General features: G+C 37.0%; 2 protein-coding genes across 5 annotated transcripts; both read right to left on the bottom strand.

The window, feature by feature from the left end:
* Positions 1-2: 2 nt before the first annotated feature.
* On the bottom strand, positions 3-14,762 carry Tacc (transforming acidic coiled-coil protein). Of its 3 annotated transcripts, none has more exons than XM_076765895.1 (6): positions 14,340-14,762; positions 2,129-3,737; positions 1,414-1,715; positions 1,048-1,310; positions 668-979; positions 3-592 (listed from the first exon to the last, which is right to left on the bottom strand). In XM_076765895.1, exons 1-6 carry the CDS (start codon positions 14,664-14,666, stop codon positions 394-396), a joined length of 3,012 nt encoding a protein of 1,003 aa, XP_076622010.1. In that variant the 5' UTR covers positions 14,667-14,762; the 3' UTR covers positions 3-393. The 3 variants fall into 3 exon arrangements, with proteins under 3 accessions (XP_076622010.1, XP_076622012.1, XP_076622011.1); XM_076765897.1 differs by lacking the exon at positions 14,340-14,762 and adding an exon at positions 7,366-7,769; XM_076765896.1 differs by lacking the exon at positions 14,340-14,762 and adding an exon at positions 4,233-4,732.
* A 471-nt stretch (positions 14,763-15,233) lies between these two features.
* Positions 15,234-18,887, bottom strand: Cyce (cyclin E). Of its 2 annotated transcripts, XM_076765922.1 has the most exons (3): positions 17,904-18,887; positions 16,827-17,439; positions 15,234-16,733 (listed from the first exon to the last, which is right to left on the bottom strand). In XM_076765922.1, exons 1-3 carry the CDS (start codon positions 17,915-17,917, stop codon positions 15,981-15,983), a joined length of 1,380 nt encoding a protein of 459 aa, XP_076622037.1. In that variant the 5' UTR covers positions 17,918-18,887; the 3' UTR covers positions 15,234-15,980. The 2 variants fall into 2 exon arrangements, with proteins under 2 accessions (XP_076622037.1, XP_076622036.1); XM_076765921.1 differs by lacking the exon at positions 17,904-18,887 and having other exon boundaries at positions 16,827-17,766.
* Between the last annotated feature and the right edge of the window lie 829 nt (positions 18,888-19,716).

Raw genomic sequence — 19,716 nt, forward strand, 5'->3', positions numbered from 1 at the left:
AGTGAAATGTATTTGAACTGTATTATAACAAATTGCGTACAATTCTGTTGACGCATAATGTGTGACTGTTAAGAACTATTTGTGGAGTCGATACTCCAATATTTGATTATATTTTTTACTACACAAATATAAACAAGAGGTTGTTTTAAATATGCCTATTTTTTATTAGCGATAAAATAGTATATATATATATATATTTCACAACTTATAAATAATTAATAAAAGGTGCTTCTTTGAAACAAAAACATAATTTGCAATTAATAATTTTAGAAACAACGCATGTATACATATATATCGATCATACCTAGTATATGGTTGTATTTAAAACATTAAGAGAGGGGGTGGGGCGAGTAAAAAAATAAAGACTAATCGCGCTGCATTCGCGATACTCGTTTATTCATCCGCGTTTTGGTGACCTACCCTGGCGATCACTTCATCCAATATTTGGGCCAGTTCTTTGTTTTCTTTAGTTTTCTGTTCAACCAGTTCCGCCAATGAATTACTTTTAAGTTCTGCTTTTCTTAGCATGGCATGAAGTTTAACCGTTTCATCCTCGTGTTGTTTTCGCATAGCATCCAATTCCAAGTTAGCCCTGAAATGTTTATTAAGCGATATATAATGCGTCAAATGTTAGTTAAGTATGATTACATTCCATTTGGAAGCATACTTCTCAAGCTGACCCATAGCATGATTTTTTAAATGATCGTATCGCGTTTCTAAAGTTTTTATAGTTTCCACATTTTCCTGAATACTTTCTTTCAAAACTATTTCATTATTTTTATACGTGGATACTACTCCTTTGAGCTTCTCGTATTTCTGGTGAACGTCATTGAAAGCATCCTCCGTGTTTGCCAAATGAAAATTCGTGATCTGAAGCTCCTCTTGCAACTTTACCTTCTCTTGCTCGAAGTTCGTACGATCCCTTTCTCTCTCTGTGAGCAGTCGACTAATCGATTTTTCATACTCCTCGACCACGACTCTGTAAACGGTTTACATTTATTCCACTTAATTTAAAACATTATGTTTTGCAGACAACAAATAACTTACGTCATCTGTGATTTACTCTTCACTTCCTGCGCTATTTGTGTTTGTAATTTGTTAATATTTTCTTGGAAAAAGTTCTTTTGCCTTTCTAATTCTGCTTCATACTCCTTCTTTTGCCTCTCTAATTCTGCTTCATACTCCTTCTTTTGCTTCTTTAGCTCTTCCTCTAATTGTAGTACGGTTGTCCTCACTAATTCTAATTCTTTGCTCATATCAATATCATTAACAAGTGGTGTTTCTGATTTTGGTTCTTCGGTAGCCTGTTCCTAAAACATATTCATCTCACACATTAGTAAATGCATCAAATGTTTATGGATCAAATCATTTCTAGTTATTTCCAGACAAAGAAACGCTACGATATATACTCACAATTTTCTCCCGAGGCTCTTCCGTTTTCTGCGTCATACTGGTAGAAAGAGGACTGTAAAAAAGTAGCCTGTCTATAGCCGCTATGGCAGGATTACGTTTTGGTGTATCAATGTTTGGCGGTGTGTTTTCAGTTTTGCCATTTTGCTCCTCGTTTATGGGCGGACTATTTCCTTGGGGTAACATACTGGTATCCGACACTAAAGGGTCGAACTTCACATACAAAGATTCAGTTCTCAAGCGGTTTATGTGCTTCGAATTGCCGTGGGTTACCAGAAAATCGAAATCGATAGGATCTTGAAATACTGAATATATAATTGTCATTAATGAATGTGTATTAAATTACCAATAAGATGAATTCAACAAAAATTAAAAAGGTAACAGCAATAGAACTATTTATATTGAGAACACGATTACCCCTCCGAAACTCTAGTCACGAATTTCGAAAGCACAACTCTGATACATTAATTGATTAGTTCCAGAGTTTGTGAAACATCAAACGGAACAGTTACAAAAATAAAAATTAGCGTTTCGACTCATCGGTAAATCTTGACCCAGAAAAATTTGTCTTAGACGCAACTAGATTTTAATCGATCCTGACTTTAGAGGCTTGAGGTGATCTGACATCAAAATAAGTAATTTGTTGATAGTTAATTATTCAAACCATCGTTGCTGTTTGGAAAAGTAAATTTAAAACTGAAGAGGATCGCGTACTCACTGTCGGTTGTGGCACTGATAAAATTGTCAGTTTCTTCAGAGAACTCCAATGAAGTTTTAAAGATATCATCGGCAACTTGATCAGCAGCAGATTTCAATTCATTGAAATTTGGTTGCTCGACAGGTAAAGCTAACGTAGTACTCTGTCGTTGAGGCTTGAATTCTGAATATTCTTCCACTTCTTGTTCAGATTTCAAGTTCAAAGAATTATCATCAAAAGTGAGAGTCCTGTCCAATTTCTCGTCGGACAGTTCTTCTTCTTTTTCTTCCTTAATTTCTGTTTCCGTTACAGCATTTATTGCATCTGTTTCTTCGACAATGTTTACTACCTTCTTAACCACTGGAGATACATCTACTTTCAGGCTCTCTATATTTGAAGATAGCTCTAGTTTGCTATCAGATACGTTATTGCATTCGGTTTCCTTGTAAACAGTACTTTCCAAATTGTCCTCAATTCCAAGCGTTTTAGGTATTGGAAACGAAGTATTGTTTAACAGGTCTGTACGATTTTCGTTGCCGCTTGTAGCATCATTAAAACTGAGTGAAACTGACTCTGTCTGGCTTCTATGTGTATTCTCAATCTCCTGACCAGGACTCTTCAATACATTTTGCGAAGAGGTGCTTACAACTTCGTTAGTATCATTAAGAGGAGACGATGACCTGGCCAACGAGCTTTTTACATCGTCCTCGACTTCGTGCGAGTCGCCATCGCTCAATTTTACAGAGTCTGTAAGATTTACTAAAGATACCGTGGATATACTAGGCAACGATGGCCCTTCCGCATGTTCCAATAGCGTAGACACCGAAGTTATAGAGTCTATGGTAGAGCAAGGTATAACGTTTAAAGTCAAAGACTCAGTTTCGATTCGAGTGCTCTCTACTACAGTATAGCTCTCCGGCTTGAAAACCGCTGGGCTTTCTCTAACAGTTGACAAACACACTGTAGAATCTAAATTCGAGATCGTCGCGCTACTATATGGCAGCGAAAATTCTTCGACGTTCGTTAGGCTACAGGTTTGTGGGCTGCTAGATAGGTCATTGCTCCTGCCCGGAGAAACCGATCTCTCCAGCGGTTCTTCTATCACTACCACGTTAGGAACAATCAATATAGGTCGCTCTTCGATATCGTTCGGATGATTTATCGGCGAATGCTGATCCGAGAAGTCGTCCTCGATGACTGGAAGGGCGTTTTCAGACCCCGCCAACGATATATCGTTGATGTCCCCAGTAAGGTCTGCTCCCTCGGTGGCTGACGTGAACGTCTGATCCTGGCTGAGGTCGTGAGTGGTCTGAAGCTCGTTTAACGAGTGATAGTCTTCGCCGTTCAGGTGTATGTTCGCGCAGCCGAGAATCAAGTCTTCGACACCGGGTATACTGGTGTTCGTGTATGAAGTGTCCGTGACCTGATTGGAATTCTGAGGCACGGTGTCCGGGCATACGCCGCTGCTACTTTTGGTGCTGAGGCTGCTGCTGAGACTATGGAAGCTGCTGGCCGATGACAGAGACTCTGGAGTCGAGTAGTTGATTGATCCAACGTCGGCGAACTCCCGGGCGAATCGGACCTTCACCTCATGCTCTGCTATCTTTTGCAGTGAATTGTCGTTACCACTCTGTTGACAAAAACAAATCCTATCAGTAGGAGGAAGTCGATGACCCAATATTGTTTTCAAGATGTACAAAGGAACGAATCTACAAGATTTAATGTTGAAAATGGTCCTTTCTCTGTGTCATTTCGCGATATTCAAAGCAACAGTATCATAAATCGAAGTTTTTATCAAACTTTGCTTCGGAACACTTCTTTCAGAAGCCAAAAATAGTTTCGGTTATGGAGGATTAAAAGAGTTGGATCAACGCAGGGCTTCCATAGATCTCAGAATTATACAATCAACAAATCTCAATTCCCAATCATACATCACATTCTGCATCGATTTTTTCAACTTATGACCACAGAAATTAACAGAAAAATCATGAAATTGTAATCGTGAAACCCAAACACTTCGCGTTTTCACGGATCCACAGATGTCGCGATCCGCGAACGCGAGAACAGAAATGGGATTTTCGCGAAGCTTGAAAACGGCAAGAAAGCATAATCTGACGCAAAGTACCGGTGGCGTGGGCGACGACGTCCTTGCTGGTATCGCGGCAGTGCGATGCAGCAGTTTATTGATATATTCCATTTCGCGTGAACACGACGAGTTCGCTGTGCGCGTCTCGCGATCAGTTCGCCATCCACTGAGGTGTATCAGCTGACGCCTAAGCGAACATCGCCGATTTCTTTCAGGAATTGCGCAACTATTGCTCCTCGCTGCGACTAATAATAAAATATAGGGGCGGAGAGAGAAGGATTTTGTTTTGCTGGATCTTACGCCAGTTTCGAACGCGTATCCATGCCAAGAACAGTTATGAGCTGACCGGCGATCGCGTAGTCGAGGCAAAAACTTGCACGGGAAATCGTCGACGCTGTTTTATAGTACGCGAGAAACGCGAGAAGGGAAACGTGATAGATCGAAGAAGGGATCCCACGAAAATCTGACACACCCGTCTGTATATCTTTTTTTAATTACATTTTCAATTTAAGAAGAATATTAGTTTTAATCCGGGCAACGAAAGAAGAAATAATTGTGAGAATCTGTGTACAAAGTTCCATAGAGGAATAGACGAACGAAATATAGTTGACTTTCTATTTTATTAGTTTGACAAATTGTAACGTTTCGACCATTTACAATTTTGTTGTTTTTGATTTTTGTCTTTTTTAAGATGTAGAAATTAGAACGTTTGAAGGGGACCAGTAATGGGACAAAATGTTGCATTAAAATTTGTACTAATAATTATGTTTTAGATGATTATAAATTCACTGTTTCTGGATGTGGTTTTGCGTGTATTAACTACGTCTTTTTCGTTTTAATTTCTGTTTCCGTCGATCCATTGTGACATCGTATACGTTTGCAAAAGTTCATCTCAAAGCAAGTTTCTAAATAGGAATCCCTATCATACCAAATTGAGTTTCGAAAGAGTGACCTTTAATCTCGAGGTAAAGATCTGTGGTCATGGTCTCCAACGCGATTCAATTTGCTCCTCGCAGAATACAGTTTCAAAACCTCGACGAGGTTCATAATGTGATTCAATCGTAATCGTACGCTTGCAAGCGTACATTTTAAGAGCCCTCAATTAGTAGATTCTCACATTTCTCGAGTAGAGACATTATTTTTACGTTTCGTAGCACTCTAAAAAGGACTCTATATTTTCCCTGAAAAATATCATTTCAAAAAAGCTCAATTTTATAAAATAAATTTGTTTGTTCTTATAATAATAATACAAAATTAATATAAAATTAACACTAATCCTACCACGATGTCACTTTCGATTACATAACAAATGTGAATAATTATACAGGGTGTTCGACCATACCTGGGAAAAAATGTAATGTAAATAAGACGAAAATCAAAAATATCAAATTCTTAACTGAGGCTTCGTTAAAAAGTTATTAACAAAATTAAATTAAAAAACTTCAAATCGTTCTACAAAAATTATTTTTAGCTGCGGGGGTCAATTATAATCATTTTTGGTGAATAGACATACCCCCGAAATCCTGCGCATTTTCGAGAAAAAAATTCGAGAAGATGTGAAATTTTTCGAAAAAATTAAAAAATTTCAAATCGTTCTAAAAAAATTATTTTCAGTTGCAAGGGTCAATTACAATCATTTTTGGTCATTACACATACCACCGAAATCCTACGCATTTTCGAGAAAAAAATTCCTTACCGAAAATCTAATGTGAGGCCAGAAATGCTACCCTGAAATTTAATGCAAATCTTTAAAACGTCATAACTCCAGAACGGATTGGACGATTTTAATGTTTAAAAAAGCAAACTACGCGTATTTTAGTGTAGCATATATACAAATCTCAAAAATATTCGAAAAGTTGGTCCTTGACTCCGCAAAATGAGAAAAACCCCATAAAAATGGTCCAATTTTCAAACAGCCATAACTCCTGCGATAGTGAATATATTTCAATGAAACTTTTTTCTGAAGTAGAGCTCATGGGTACCTACAAAAAAGTATTAGACAACTTTTCTGTAGGTCGTCAAACAAAATTATTAAAAATCAAAAACGAATTTTTAAGAAAAATCGACAGGGGGTAGGGTAGGGTGCTTAAATTTTTCGACGAAAAAAAAATTTTTTAATTAATTCTGAAAAAATTATTTTCGGTTGCGGGGGTCAATTACAATCATTTTAGGTGAATAGACATACCCCCGAAATCCTAACCATTTTCGAGAAAAAAATTCGGTATTGGCGGAACTTTAAACGTTAATAACTTTTTAACGAAGCCTCCATCAAAAAATTGGTATTCTTGATTTTCATCCTATTTTGGCCTCCAGAATCTCCCATTATAATTTTTCCCATGGGTGGTCGAACACCCTGTATAGTCTCAAAATAAATTTACATACTAACGACATTTTATGTATTATTAACACGTTGACTGTCGGCTGACCCACATATGGTTCGAGTCGGTTTTAACTCAGGTGTGCGCTGAATACTAAACAAATACCGGTAATTTGAAAGATTCTTTTTAATTAAAAAATGTGACTATATATCCAATGCAAAAAGTTTACTGTAGAGAAAATAAAGCCAACCTAATTTTACATAAGCAAAAAATATTCAATATCAAACGTTTCAACTGAGTTTGAATTTTCTTTAATACTGCAGAACAAAAGTATTAACAAAAATGATAAAAAAAGAGAAATTATTAGGTTTACCCTAAAAAAAAATTGAATACGTTTAAAATATTGATCAAATTATTACGATCAGATGAAAAAATCACATTTTATTCTAACATTGTTAAATAATAGTGCATATGCAAATTTCTGAACAATTTGTATAAATTTAAAAATTCACGTTACATATCATTTAAAACCCAGTACTTTCTATAATAAAATTAATTCCATTCTTGTTCAAACTTCGACTGACTTATCAAATTATTATAAAATTATAAGTCAGTAAAAGCTTGAACAAGAATGGAATTAATTTTATTATAGAAAGTACCACGTTTTAAATAATATGCCCATACTAATATTATAATGGATTATCAAATTATTATGATCAAAGCTATAGAATTAATATCCATTGCAATATTAGTACCGACAACGTGGTTTATAATAATTCCCAGAGGTAATGAATAATGTTTCGGAAATTTGAATAATCCCAGCTTTAATTCAAAGTGGTCTAACGCGAAATTACCTTGTGGACGAGATTCCCCATGACTTCCTAAAGGACCTCCACTTTCGGCTGTCACTGCCGGCCGATACGAACCCATATTTACACGCGGGTTCACGGAACCCCACGTAGTGAACTTTCTCACTTCCCCACCTATGCATCCTCGCCCCTGACACGCTTATTTTCGACGACACGAAACATCTTTCGTTTGTCATTCACCCCTTTGCGCTTTTATGTATATTTTTTTCTTCCCACTTCTGAATTTTCACAGCCGCTGGCCTGCTCCAGTTTCCACGCCATTCTACCAAACAAACTCCCGAACGAAGTCGATTGTTTTTAAGGGACCTTTGTTCACTTTGTCGCGAACATACAAACAGCTTGCACGTTGAATCGTTGGTTAAAATTGTTCCTTTTCAATGATACATCGACGCTAATTACACGGTCCAAATTGAAGTTCACACTTGTAATTGAAAGGTCAAATTCAGAGAATATTCTAATCTTGCTGTGGAAAAACCAGAGCGTATTGGGAATTTTATAAAATAAAAACTGTTTTAGATGTCGATAAACTATGTATCGTTGTTAATAAATATAAACGTTTCAATGATAAAGACCAATGTAGGATGAATATTAAGCGATTACGAAAAGAGCATTACTATATTTCTATTTCGTAATGTCTCCACCATATAGTGGTACTTTCAACTTTCTATCACAAGTTTTAAAAATATCATTGTTTCCATGTCCAATTTACGTAGCATGAATTTGAAAGAAATCTTCCAATGACACGTTTTGAAAAATCTTAGAAAAGAAAGTTTAAAAGAAAATCGATTTTTTTCAAAATTCTAATCTATAATATCTTCTTGAGTGTACAAAATACTGATAATCGGACTATTGAGTTTTATCTTATTAGTTTCATAGCACAATCTTATCTCTCCTATTAATAGTGTGATAACTAAGACATTAGCTGATTTCCCGAGAGAGTGAATCAATAAAACATGTATCAGCACGTTTATACATGCTTATTAAATAACAATTAGTTCGCCTCTAATTAAATTACGAATCGTCTTACTCTCATAGACACGATAAATACTAATTAATACGCAGAATTCTGTATTATACTCGATTGAATGTATCAAGATTCTAGATGGCTTTTTTTGTAGAAAACAAACGCATTTAGAAAGTAGAACATGTAAAACACGGTAATCTTGCACGCTATCGCCATATGGATGCACATTACTATTTCCATTGAACTGCACGTTTCACAGAATTAAATATTACCCCTAAAAGGAAATTCAATCTTCTCTTTCTTTTCTTATAATACAATACAGTTACATAACTTACAGGATTATATAATTTCATTTTTAATGAAGTTATTCTTGCAATCACAAAGTAATTTATTTATTGTTGAATTATATTACCAACTTCCATTTTCTAATTATTTTCGTAATTCATTTTTAGTAACTTGTACTGATAACAATTATAGTGTCCCATTGTAGTTGGTCAGTTTATAGTACATCGCGTTTTGCAACGAAAAATCAAAAGTATTTTGTACATGAAATAAATATATACAGGATGGTCCGCTAAAATCAGACTACCTAATTATAGACACGAAAACGCGCACGCAGACCTAGAAGGGAGTATTTTCGATTAAAATTTATTTAAAGCGTTAAGAGTCGAGCAAAGCTTGCATACCTTTCCATTCACACCGAAAATCCCTAAGACGCCCCAAAATTCATTTTAATAGAAGCGACTAGCTATTTCAATGTAATTTTGTAATGTGTATTTAAGGAATTAAAATTATCCCTTTTTCCAGAGGAATTTACAAATGTTTTTAATTTAACCCTTTGACTGCGGACGATTTTGACGCAGCACAAACTGTATGCGGAATAATATACAGGCTGTTCAGCCACCCCTGGGAAAAACTTTAATGGGAGATTCTAGAGACCAAAATAAAACGAAAATCAAGAATATCAATTTCTTCACTGAGGCTTCGTTGAAAAGTTATTAAAAAATTTCAAATCATTCTGAAAAAATTATTTTCGGTTGCAGGGGTCAATTGTAATCATTTTTGGTGAATAGGCATATCCCAAAAATCCTACACACTTTCGAGAAAAAAATTAATTACTGAAAATAGAATGTCTGACCATGACTGTTTATCACCCTGAAAATTGAAAAGTTTCAAATCATTCTGGAAAAATTATTTTTGTTTGCAGGGGTCAATTACAATCATTTTTGGTCAATAGACATACCCCTGAAATCCTAACCATTTTCGAGAAAAAAATTCAGTACTGGCGGAACTTTAAACGTTAATAACTTTTTAACGAAGCTTCCATCGACAAATTGGTATTCTTAATTTTCGTCCTATTTTGGTCTCTAGAATCTCCCATTACAATTTTTTCCAGGGGTAGTTGAACACCCTGTGTACAATACATACATTGTTCGCTGTGAAAGGGTTGAAATTTATTCACTTTTTTTGAAAACCTTAAATCGAGTTGTGGATATTATGTATATCGGCGTAACGACGCCATTGGAGTACAAAGGGTTAATTCTAATAAATGTTTGATTCTAAGATCAACGAAAGATGTCGCCTTCTACCTTTTTCCCCCATGTCAGCAGCTTAGCTAAGACAGCTTATATTTTCACTGCGCATAATGCTGATTTTAGAACATCGAATTGAAAGATTTATTATAGTCTAGTGGCTATCGTATGAAATTGATATTTTTAGGTGTGCAACGAAAATAAATATTTAGTATTTCTGTGTGCAAGAGTGCAAACCCTTAGAAATCTATCTACGATAATCAATGCGTTCAAAACGCATATGTAACATGCAACGCAGACTAGCGCGCAGCGTGGCAATTAAAACGTTAATAACTATTTTACCTTGCATACCAATTACAGTATTTCAAGAGCATGAAACAGATTGACATCATACTGTAAACAGACTGACGCAAACAAAATGCAAAGCGTGAAAATGCAACGAAACGAATAATAAAATACGCAGCTTAGTTACTTTTTACCCGTGGTAAAAAGCCGCTGGTACCGCAAGCAACTCTCGTTCGTCGTATTCTTGCCGCGAGTAACTTTGATTAACGCTTCGACTGCTGCGTTGCCCATATATGGGTGACAGGATTTACCATTATGGTGCTAGAAAAATTAATTCTAAAGTTAAGACGGGTGAAATAAATTTGGGTAGAATTCGTGAATTTTAACAAGGTTACGAAAACAAGTTTGGAAAAAATTTTAGGTTATGTAACTTACAATAGTCTAAAATCAAAATTTTACTTTCGCAGAATATTATATGGTTTTGATCTGGCAACGTGTTAAGAGACTCGCGAAAAATCAATTGAAAGAGACGTAGAAACATCCATAGACAGTGAGCTAGAAACGTCCGTGGGTCGCTAAAATCTTAAAAAACTTTTAAACGCCGAGTCCAATCGCCTGACAAAGATAAACTTGTACAATTTCAACGGAATATCCACAGCATCGATTACTCAGGCGGTCATTGACATTCAAGCGGAACATATCCCTGCGCATCGTTCCCCCTAAAATATTAAATTTTAATTTATCTCACGTTTTCCCCCTAATTTTATTAACGGTCGAGTAAATATTCTTTGATACCGTGTTTTCCAGGCCACCTTATATACTACACGCCGCGTATCAATGTAAAACCGCCGTGTCAATGATCGATTCCATAACCGCTTTGAATTATGAGGACATTTCCGCGAGCCGTGACGAATTAGAGTATACCGTGCGCTTTTACTTGTTAATCTACGGTATAAACTGAACGTGTTCACTCGAGCACACAGTATCCCGAAGCATTCAAGCGAACGAAACGATGCAGTCAGAGGCAATTCCCTTCGAAACTCGAGAAGCCGCGCTCTCCTTATTCGGTGCGTTCTTGACATCATCGAGACCACAACACACCATTGGCGTGAGTCATTCCCATCTGATCGCGATGACAGGGGAAAAGAGAAATAGTGGGCGAGAAGTGACAGTTCTCTCAAGGGTGTGTCTTATCCCCAGCGTCTTCGTTCTTTTGAGCTGACTTATATGCATCGCGAACAGAATTCGCATAAATATTATCGACCGAACTTCGTTCGATTGTATTCGATATGATGTCAGAACGAATCGAAAGAGGTCTTATGTCGTGGCGACGGGAATCACCCACGCAGTCTGTTTGTCCTACGCCGGAAGACCACGAACTTACCGAACATAACGATCAACGGAAGATATCTCTGGTCGAAATTCTAATATTAGCGCAGCGCATTCTTCGATCGATACTTTAGACATTCACCACTACACTGACTAGCACGCTCGGCAGAGACGGAACATATACGTATGCATGTATGTATGTGTGTGTACGCGAAGAAGCTTGCGCTACTGGCAAAACGCTACAGCGTCTCACCTCACCTTTCGAAACGATTTCGTAATCCATGACCAACGTCGCGGCTAGACAGCGTCTAGTGTGGGCCGTGCTTCTATGCCGAAAAGTAAAACCATCGGCGATGGGAGATTCATCGCCACCGTTCTGCTACGATAATACGCGTACTAACACTTTTGCTATGGCCCTGCTGTTCTATCGCCGAACCGCGCACACGCCGCACAGGCATTATGCTACGAAGATCACCAACTATGGAAGTGGTGGGATACGATTCGAGGCACGCGAGAGGTGCGACCAGCGTGGCGCTATCTAGAGTGACACGTGAATACTCGTTAATCTCGAGCTCGAATGTTCCGATGGTAAATTGTCGCTTCGATCTATCGATGGGAGAAATTGAGATTATGGACAATCGAAGATGACGAACTTTTTGTTTTGGGATGTTAAACCGTTTATTTTCCATCATCTTCTCGTTGCAAAATGGTAAAAAAATATTCTAAAACCTACTCTGCTGCAGTGGCTAACCTGATCATTTACAATAAATACTGCACAGCTTCTCACTCAGCTGAAGAATTTCTGGATCGTAGACTGCCGCTTCGTATGATACTGATCGGTATGAAATGCTTAAAATGGACCATACACAGTCGAGATGTATTGGCTATTTGCCCGTAGATTTGATCGACTGTCATTGCCACGAGAAAAATCAGTGAGAAAGAAGATCGACCAAACTCGCGGGTAAACTTCCATTATTTCTCTACTATGCAACGATGACTTGTTGCCTTATTCCCACTAGAGAGGCCCGCTCTGACGTCATGCTGCATAGTAGTAGGGTCTCCATAATCACGAGAGATACATTTTTGTTCTATTCATAGCTAGTATTTTGAGCGTACGGTTACGCCAATGCTTCTCCTATCCTACTTTGTCCCTATACGAACTGTGGTTGTGAGCGACTCAGCCAATAATGACAATGCATGTGAGAGTAGGCGTTGCTATTACGCTACGGCCAATTGGCGTAACCATCAAATCAACACTGGATAGTACAGTGCTTCCACGAGAAGAAGGCACAGCGTGTTTATATCCCCACTCCTGTTGCAATCTGCTGACTCACAGGTATTGGTTGAAAACGGTAACGAAGATCGGTGATAGCCAATCAGCAGACTGCAATAAGAGTGGGAATGCAAACATGCTGTACCTTCTCGTGGAAAGACGATACGTGTGTAGGCCGCTTAAAAGCAATTCTTCGTCATGCGTGAAAGCATCGCTGGACAATACCTGTTGATACCTAAAAGCAAACGATATGGAGGATGAAGCATTATGGAATAAATGAAATTCAGTAAAAACATTACTTCACGTTTCGGAATACATCTAAAATTTAACAAAAAGAAAATTTGTTAGATTTCAATTTTATGTAGATGCAATGTCATTACTTCTTGCGATATGTATGTAAGATATGGATACCGAATATGATATTTTAAAACTCATCCTCATTAATCGACACTTTCTCTCGAGTGGAGATAGTAGCGTGTTAAACATATTTCGAGTGCAATCCATTAGATTGATGGAATAAAGATACACTTGTAGTTTATTATATTTTAAGTAGTCTTTTGTAAGCAGCCATTAAAAATGATTTTTAATATACTTTCTCCTAACTTGTTTATAGTCGACGATCCTGTATAACGCGTTCAAAATTAAAATCTACAAAACAGACATTTAAAACACAAAAGAAACACCAAACACTCTAGATAATTTTGTTAGTAAATAAAATTCATAGGTGTCGATGTAACGGTACAATAAAATATTCAATATAAAAAGACTGTGCCTTTCATTCGATATATACTATACCATTTCCGTAAACAGAAACTCGGTGACGGGAATGCAACGTTTTTTTTTACAATACTCAGTAGAACCGGTTTAAGGGATAAACCAGTTTTTGTTGCATGCGCGCGAAAAATGCCAACATTTTTCACGAAAATGTTATACATGGTCTGTGGCTCTGCGTCTTGAACATTAACTGTACTTTCCTTAATTTATTATTCCACACACGTAACAGATATTAGGATAACTACAAATATGCAAATCTACACAGAATGTTTCACACACGGTATTACGAAATGTTTTTTCTCGGCAACTGTTACTGATAGCTTCGAACTGAACAAATATTTCGATAATCACATTTCCTGTTGAAGAGTGGAAAGTCTAGTACTATTTGAACATGTAAAAGACCCGCCACGAGCCTTGAATTTTGTTGTATCCGCGGTCTTCGAAACAATTTTTAACAGTTTATCGGAACACCGTGTATACAGAGTCGAAATTTATCGCACAAAATAATTCCGTGAATTCTACAAGATACGTGTATCCTTTTCGAACGTCAAAGAAATGCTCCCGCGCGAGAAGCGAAACTTATTTTGGTTTCAAGGTGCTCCTGGAGATTCAGGGTTTATTTATAGGGATTCTCCGGCTGTTAGCGACTGTTAGCAATAAAAACACACAGAAAGGACGCAATGAGGGGAAAAAAGAGACGACGAAAGAAGATAAGAACGTCGAATATGCGAATAATACGGGGTTTATGGTTGAATATGTACGAATAAGTTATCGAATATGGGAAAAATAAATGTATAATTACCTTGGAATAAGGCGGTTGCATTGGAGGCGAATTGTGAAGGGATGCAGTGATCTCTCGAAGCACCACCCGGGTTCCTTCGCGAACTGAACCACCGATACGACTTGGACTTGACATCCCGACAATACGTTTCAAATATTCGCTAGATACGTTGTCTGTTTCATGAAATATATTCGTTGCTGCACTGTCGACGTACACGGATCCAGGAGGAATCACTTTTGAATCATGAGACGTTTTACACACAAATCGAGAACACTTGAACTTATCAACGTTGGCATTCACACTCTCTTCCACGATGCTACGAACAAAGGGTCGGCTTGCTTCGAACATTCATGGCAATTTTTTCGGTCACTTCACGTTGCGTTCAATCGAGTTGGTTCGATGTATTATTAGGATACGTAAATAACTAAAACTTGTAGAAATTACACGAGCAAGTTCCCCGATTCCGACGCCGTTACAATGTTTAGCACGCAACTGCTTTCTTAACGGCCGTCCGGCGTTTGACAACTTGAATGCGAATGAAACAGCCAATCAGAGCGCGTTTTCACGTTTCTCGGCGAAACATCGCGGCGCTAGTATGCTGTTTTCGCGGTTGGTAATATCGATTTCAACATTCGATTATACATCGAACAGCGCGCACAATCTCGCGAGTCCTTGTTATTTACGTCGACAAACTTCATCGTTTCATTTAAATATTGTAATACGTTAAACTATACTTACTCAACGAAAACCTACAGTTTAATTTCAAGATTTACAAATATTTATTGTCAAATTTTTCATACAAATGTGTATAAACCACCGCGTCAACTATATGCATGGCAGTGTACATCGATCACGAAGTTGCAATCTTATTCAATAATTAATAGTCTTATACTTCGCATTCGCATTCATGCCCTCTCAATCTCACAACTTCATTTTTTTTTCTTTCTTTACTTATTTAGTATTTCACAATGTACATATACATAAAAATACATTCACCCGGCTCGATAACGCATTGTTATAATACGTTGCGTTAAAATTAAGCGAATTATATAAAAGAATACTATTCACAATGTTCTCCTCTATTGCAGAACTAATAAAAACAGTTGCTTTAAGGACACTTTTTGCAGGCACTAATGTTATCTGGATTTGTGGTAATAGTAATGATTATTAATTCACCCTAACATATTAATATAATGTAACAAGTTTCACTGCAGGGGTATAATCACAGAACTTAGCCATAGGCTTCTATGTAAGTTTACGCTTCTTAGCACAAGGCACTTTTTTTTTATAAACGTCTATGATAAAACAAGAATATTAAATTAATTTGGTGCCACTACAGGCACTATAGAAAATGGTTAACACCTTGTACTGTAAGTCTTACTATTAAAAATAGAAGTACCATTGTACGAAACAATGGATTTAAATTGGGAAGCACTATATTATTTACGATAATGCACAGTGTACGTTCTCATTATCGTGTATTAATGCAATCCCATAGTTAGTACTACATGTGCAATTTTACACAAGGCAGGACTGTTTGAAGCATTTAAACGATACCTCCTAGTAGAAATATACATTACAGTATCTAATTAAAATCAATTCATGATCCGTTAGTAAACTAAACACTTCACGTTAAAGTATGAAGTGTTTGTGTATATTTAATTATGTATATGGATGTAATTGTGGTGGAGGATGTGTAGTGGATGGTGTGGTTGAATTTTTTTGACTACTAGATGGTGGAGTTAAGAGACCACTTTCGTTTGGGCTCTGTCTACCAGATTCGGTATTTGAGTCAGATTCGTTCGCATCAACGGAAGGGATTTCATCCCCTAATCGTTGCTGTGCCTTTTCTAACATGTTTAAATCGACCACATGAGTTTGTATACGATGTGATTCATCCATTACTATATTGGGAACTGTTGCCCTGAGTCCAGATCCAGAATGAGATTCCACAGGTGATATTGTGGATCTTAAAAGGAACTGAGAACCTTCTTCTGCAGCTGTTATTGCAAATGGAGTAATCCATTTGACACAAGGTGCAAGTTGCTCCCATGGAATGCGTGATACCCTCAAGGCACATTCTCTTCCTTGTGTGTGATAGATGGCTGCTGCTGCAATGTGACTGTAGGAAAACTTCAAACTTCCTTCATCCAAAGTAGCTAGATCTATCAATTGAGCAGCTTGGGAATATTGAAGACCCCCATATTGAGGGTAAATAAAAGCATTTGGCCTTGACCAGTCACCCGATTCAATTTGCATATAAATATTAAGCCAGCCAGGGGTAGTAACAGGAGACAAATTCCACCCAAGACCTTTTAAAATCACTAATTCTTTCCCTAAAATTTCTTCCTCTGTACATGCTCCATCAGTGACATATGCAAACTCTGCTATTTTGGGTGGATATATTTCTTCAACCTATATAAAAAAAAAAAAATTTCATTAAATCAATTGTTTAATTTAAGTACAGTGTAATAAAAAAAAAAAAAAAATTAAATAAAATGTACAAACCTTTGCAGCTATAAAGAGACAGGTGATGCCTATTAATTGTAACTGATTCTTGGGTACATTTTGATGAATGGACAAATATCTGTCTATGTAATCCATTGCAAGATAATAAGTTTCTCTATGTAGCTTATATACTTCGCAAACTTCAATTAACCAGTCCAATAAAATTGCTCGCATTCGTGGTTGTAATGTTGGATGCCTTTGAAACAATTGTGGATTCCTTTGGGTAAGAGTCTTTTGATCTCCCAAACACATGAGAGACCAGACCTGAGAACCATCAGCCCAAGAAAATGAAGGTAATGGACTAGGTCTGCTTGATACATTGGTAGAAGATGATGGTGTTAAAAAACAAGTAGCACTTCGTAGTTCAGACCATGTGGCTGGCTCTTGTTGCTCCTTTAATGGGGACACTTGATGTGGTGTACATGAATTTTCTAATGTATGTCCGTTATGACAAGACTCTGTGTATGATACATTTGACAATGCCGGTACTTTACTAGGCGGATACACATTCTCCGAATCCTCAGAGATTTCTGTTGTACGTCTTTTACGTTTTAAAGATTGTGTTACCACTTTGCCCCCTTGCAAATAAGTTTGTGATTTTTTTCCCTGTAAACTGGATAGACCAAAAAAGAGACTTTTTATTTTTGTTATCATAGTACTTATAAATATTTCTTTGAATCGAATAAAGAGAGTTTAATATCACTACATAGCTGACCAAAACATTTTTGTAGTGGAATAGAAAATTACGTTGTAGAACGCATAATATTTTTTTTTAAATCATATACGTCACATGCATACCTTACAGAGTCATGTAGCTACTCATAGATGGCTTATAAAACAATAAATTAAAAATATGTACGTATATTATTCGTATAAATGCTCCAAAAGCATTTGAAAAACGAGTGCCAATTATAAAAGGTTATACACGCATATTTCTACATTTTTTCCTCAGATTAGAAATCTCAAACGTTTGCTTAAACTAATTAAATCTATTCTAAATAAATTGGAAATGTTCAAAACGAAATATTAAGCGAAATGAGCGAAATTTCAAGACCAAATGGAAAGTCGTTCACTCACCTCGTTTGTGGCATCTTGCTGTAGAATTGTCGACGTGTTCAGAAAATATTTTAAACGGGAATGGCCTTTTTTAATTTAAACACAAGTTAGCCGATGCTTCGATTAAATGTACGTTAAATTTCTATGGTGTACACTCGAGTATTTTCCCAGGAAAATGCCGAAAAGTAAAAGAGCGCGCGAAGCTTACATGCACCCGATCGCCATCATGCACGTATACTTGACTGCCTTTGATTCAATATTTTATATTATAACTTCTCATCCGCCACGAACTACGTAGCACGAAAATTTCTTAAAGGTCTTTCTAAAATTATTTCAAGCCTCAAGATATCACAGAACGGTAAATTCTTGAGAAAAATAAGGGACGTGGAAGTCGAAGCGCGGGAGACCAGCGCGCGAAACGATGACCAACCCCTGCTTGCAATCTGGCACTGTCACGCCCTCTATATGTATACCATAACCTCAAAGGGGGAAAAAAATTCCAAATTTCTGCAGAAGAGCCTCTTCGGAGTCCAATTATTTAATTCCCGTGCATAATCACCATTACTTTCGCGTACGTGAGCCGAATTTAAGGACTATGCAAACATGGTTCGGCATTGGCGTCCTTTGACAGACGCCTGGTTGTTGTGACGCTTTTACGTGGTAAAATGTCGTAAAAGTTCACATAAATCACAGCCCGTTAACCAGGAGAATCGTCTTTTACCGTGGCGATATGATACACTTGCATTAAAACACAAAATACTGCATGTAGACGATGCATAAATCCAAGGAGTTGCGGCACCCACGCGTACTGCGCATCTATATTTCCCGCTCGATTATACCGCGACTTTTTCAGGAAATATGTGAAAATAATGTCGCACTTTAACACGCAATGCACAAGTCAGATAAAACAGGCCTTTCGAACATGTTAAAATAGGCACGTACTTACAAAATAATGCTTTTAAATCGCGAACTCTTGTTTATGAATTACTTTCGCGGGAACACCGAACTAGTGGGCACCGGCCGTGTATTCGCGGCGCTGCTGTGCTATCGTACACGCGTTTCCTATTGGCCGTTACGAGAAACACAGCTGGCGCTCAGCTGATCCATCGTAACGCACACAAACGCATTACTATGCACGCATGCACTTACGCCCAGCCACGCGGGAAATGTGCGCGCGTAAATTGTTAGCCGCGATCGTGAACCATGAAAATAAGAAAAAGGCCTCCCTGCCACGTATCTTGCCTACCTGGTGTCTTGCAAGTTAGAAGTTACGTTTCTTTGAACTGTTTGTTTATTTCATAGTAAGCAACCAGACGAATTGTATGACTAATGTGACCAAACTTAATAGACTTCCATATAATGCAGCATCAATTAAAACATCCCTCCGCTTTAAGAAAAATGTACTAAACATGAAATCGTTTATTGGTGTGCCTATATTTTCTCTTTCAACAAACTTAATTCTGAATATAGGCATGCAAATAATTGAATCAAATATCATCAATTTAATGTATTAATTAATAAACAATTACATACTTAAATTTTCTTTAAATAGTTGGATATAAATGAAATTTGTAAATTTACACATTCTAGCCATGAAGTCGATATTATTATAATTATTATACTTTATGTTGAAAGAGAGGAAATTTTCAAACTATCGTAATAGAAGCATCGAAAAATGTCTATTTTTTATTTTTGCTGATAGATAACGTTCAATTTGTTTTTTTTCAAATTTGGAAGTACAATATTCATGAGCACAATTTTTTATATTATTTGCATCTCTATTATAATTTTTGTTAATGAACATTATCACCAAATAGGAAAATGGTAAGTGCGG

This window comes from Colletes latitarsis, chromosome 5 (assembly GCF_051014445.1).
Source record: "Colletes latitarsis isolate SP2378_abdomen chromosome 5, iyColLati1, whole genome shotgun sequence".
NCBI classification, from domain to species: domain Eukaryota; kingdom Metazoa; phylum Arthropoda; class Insecta; order Hymenoptera; family Colletidae; genus Colletes; species Colletes latitarsis.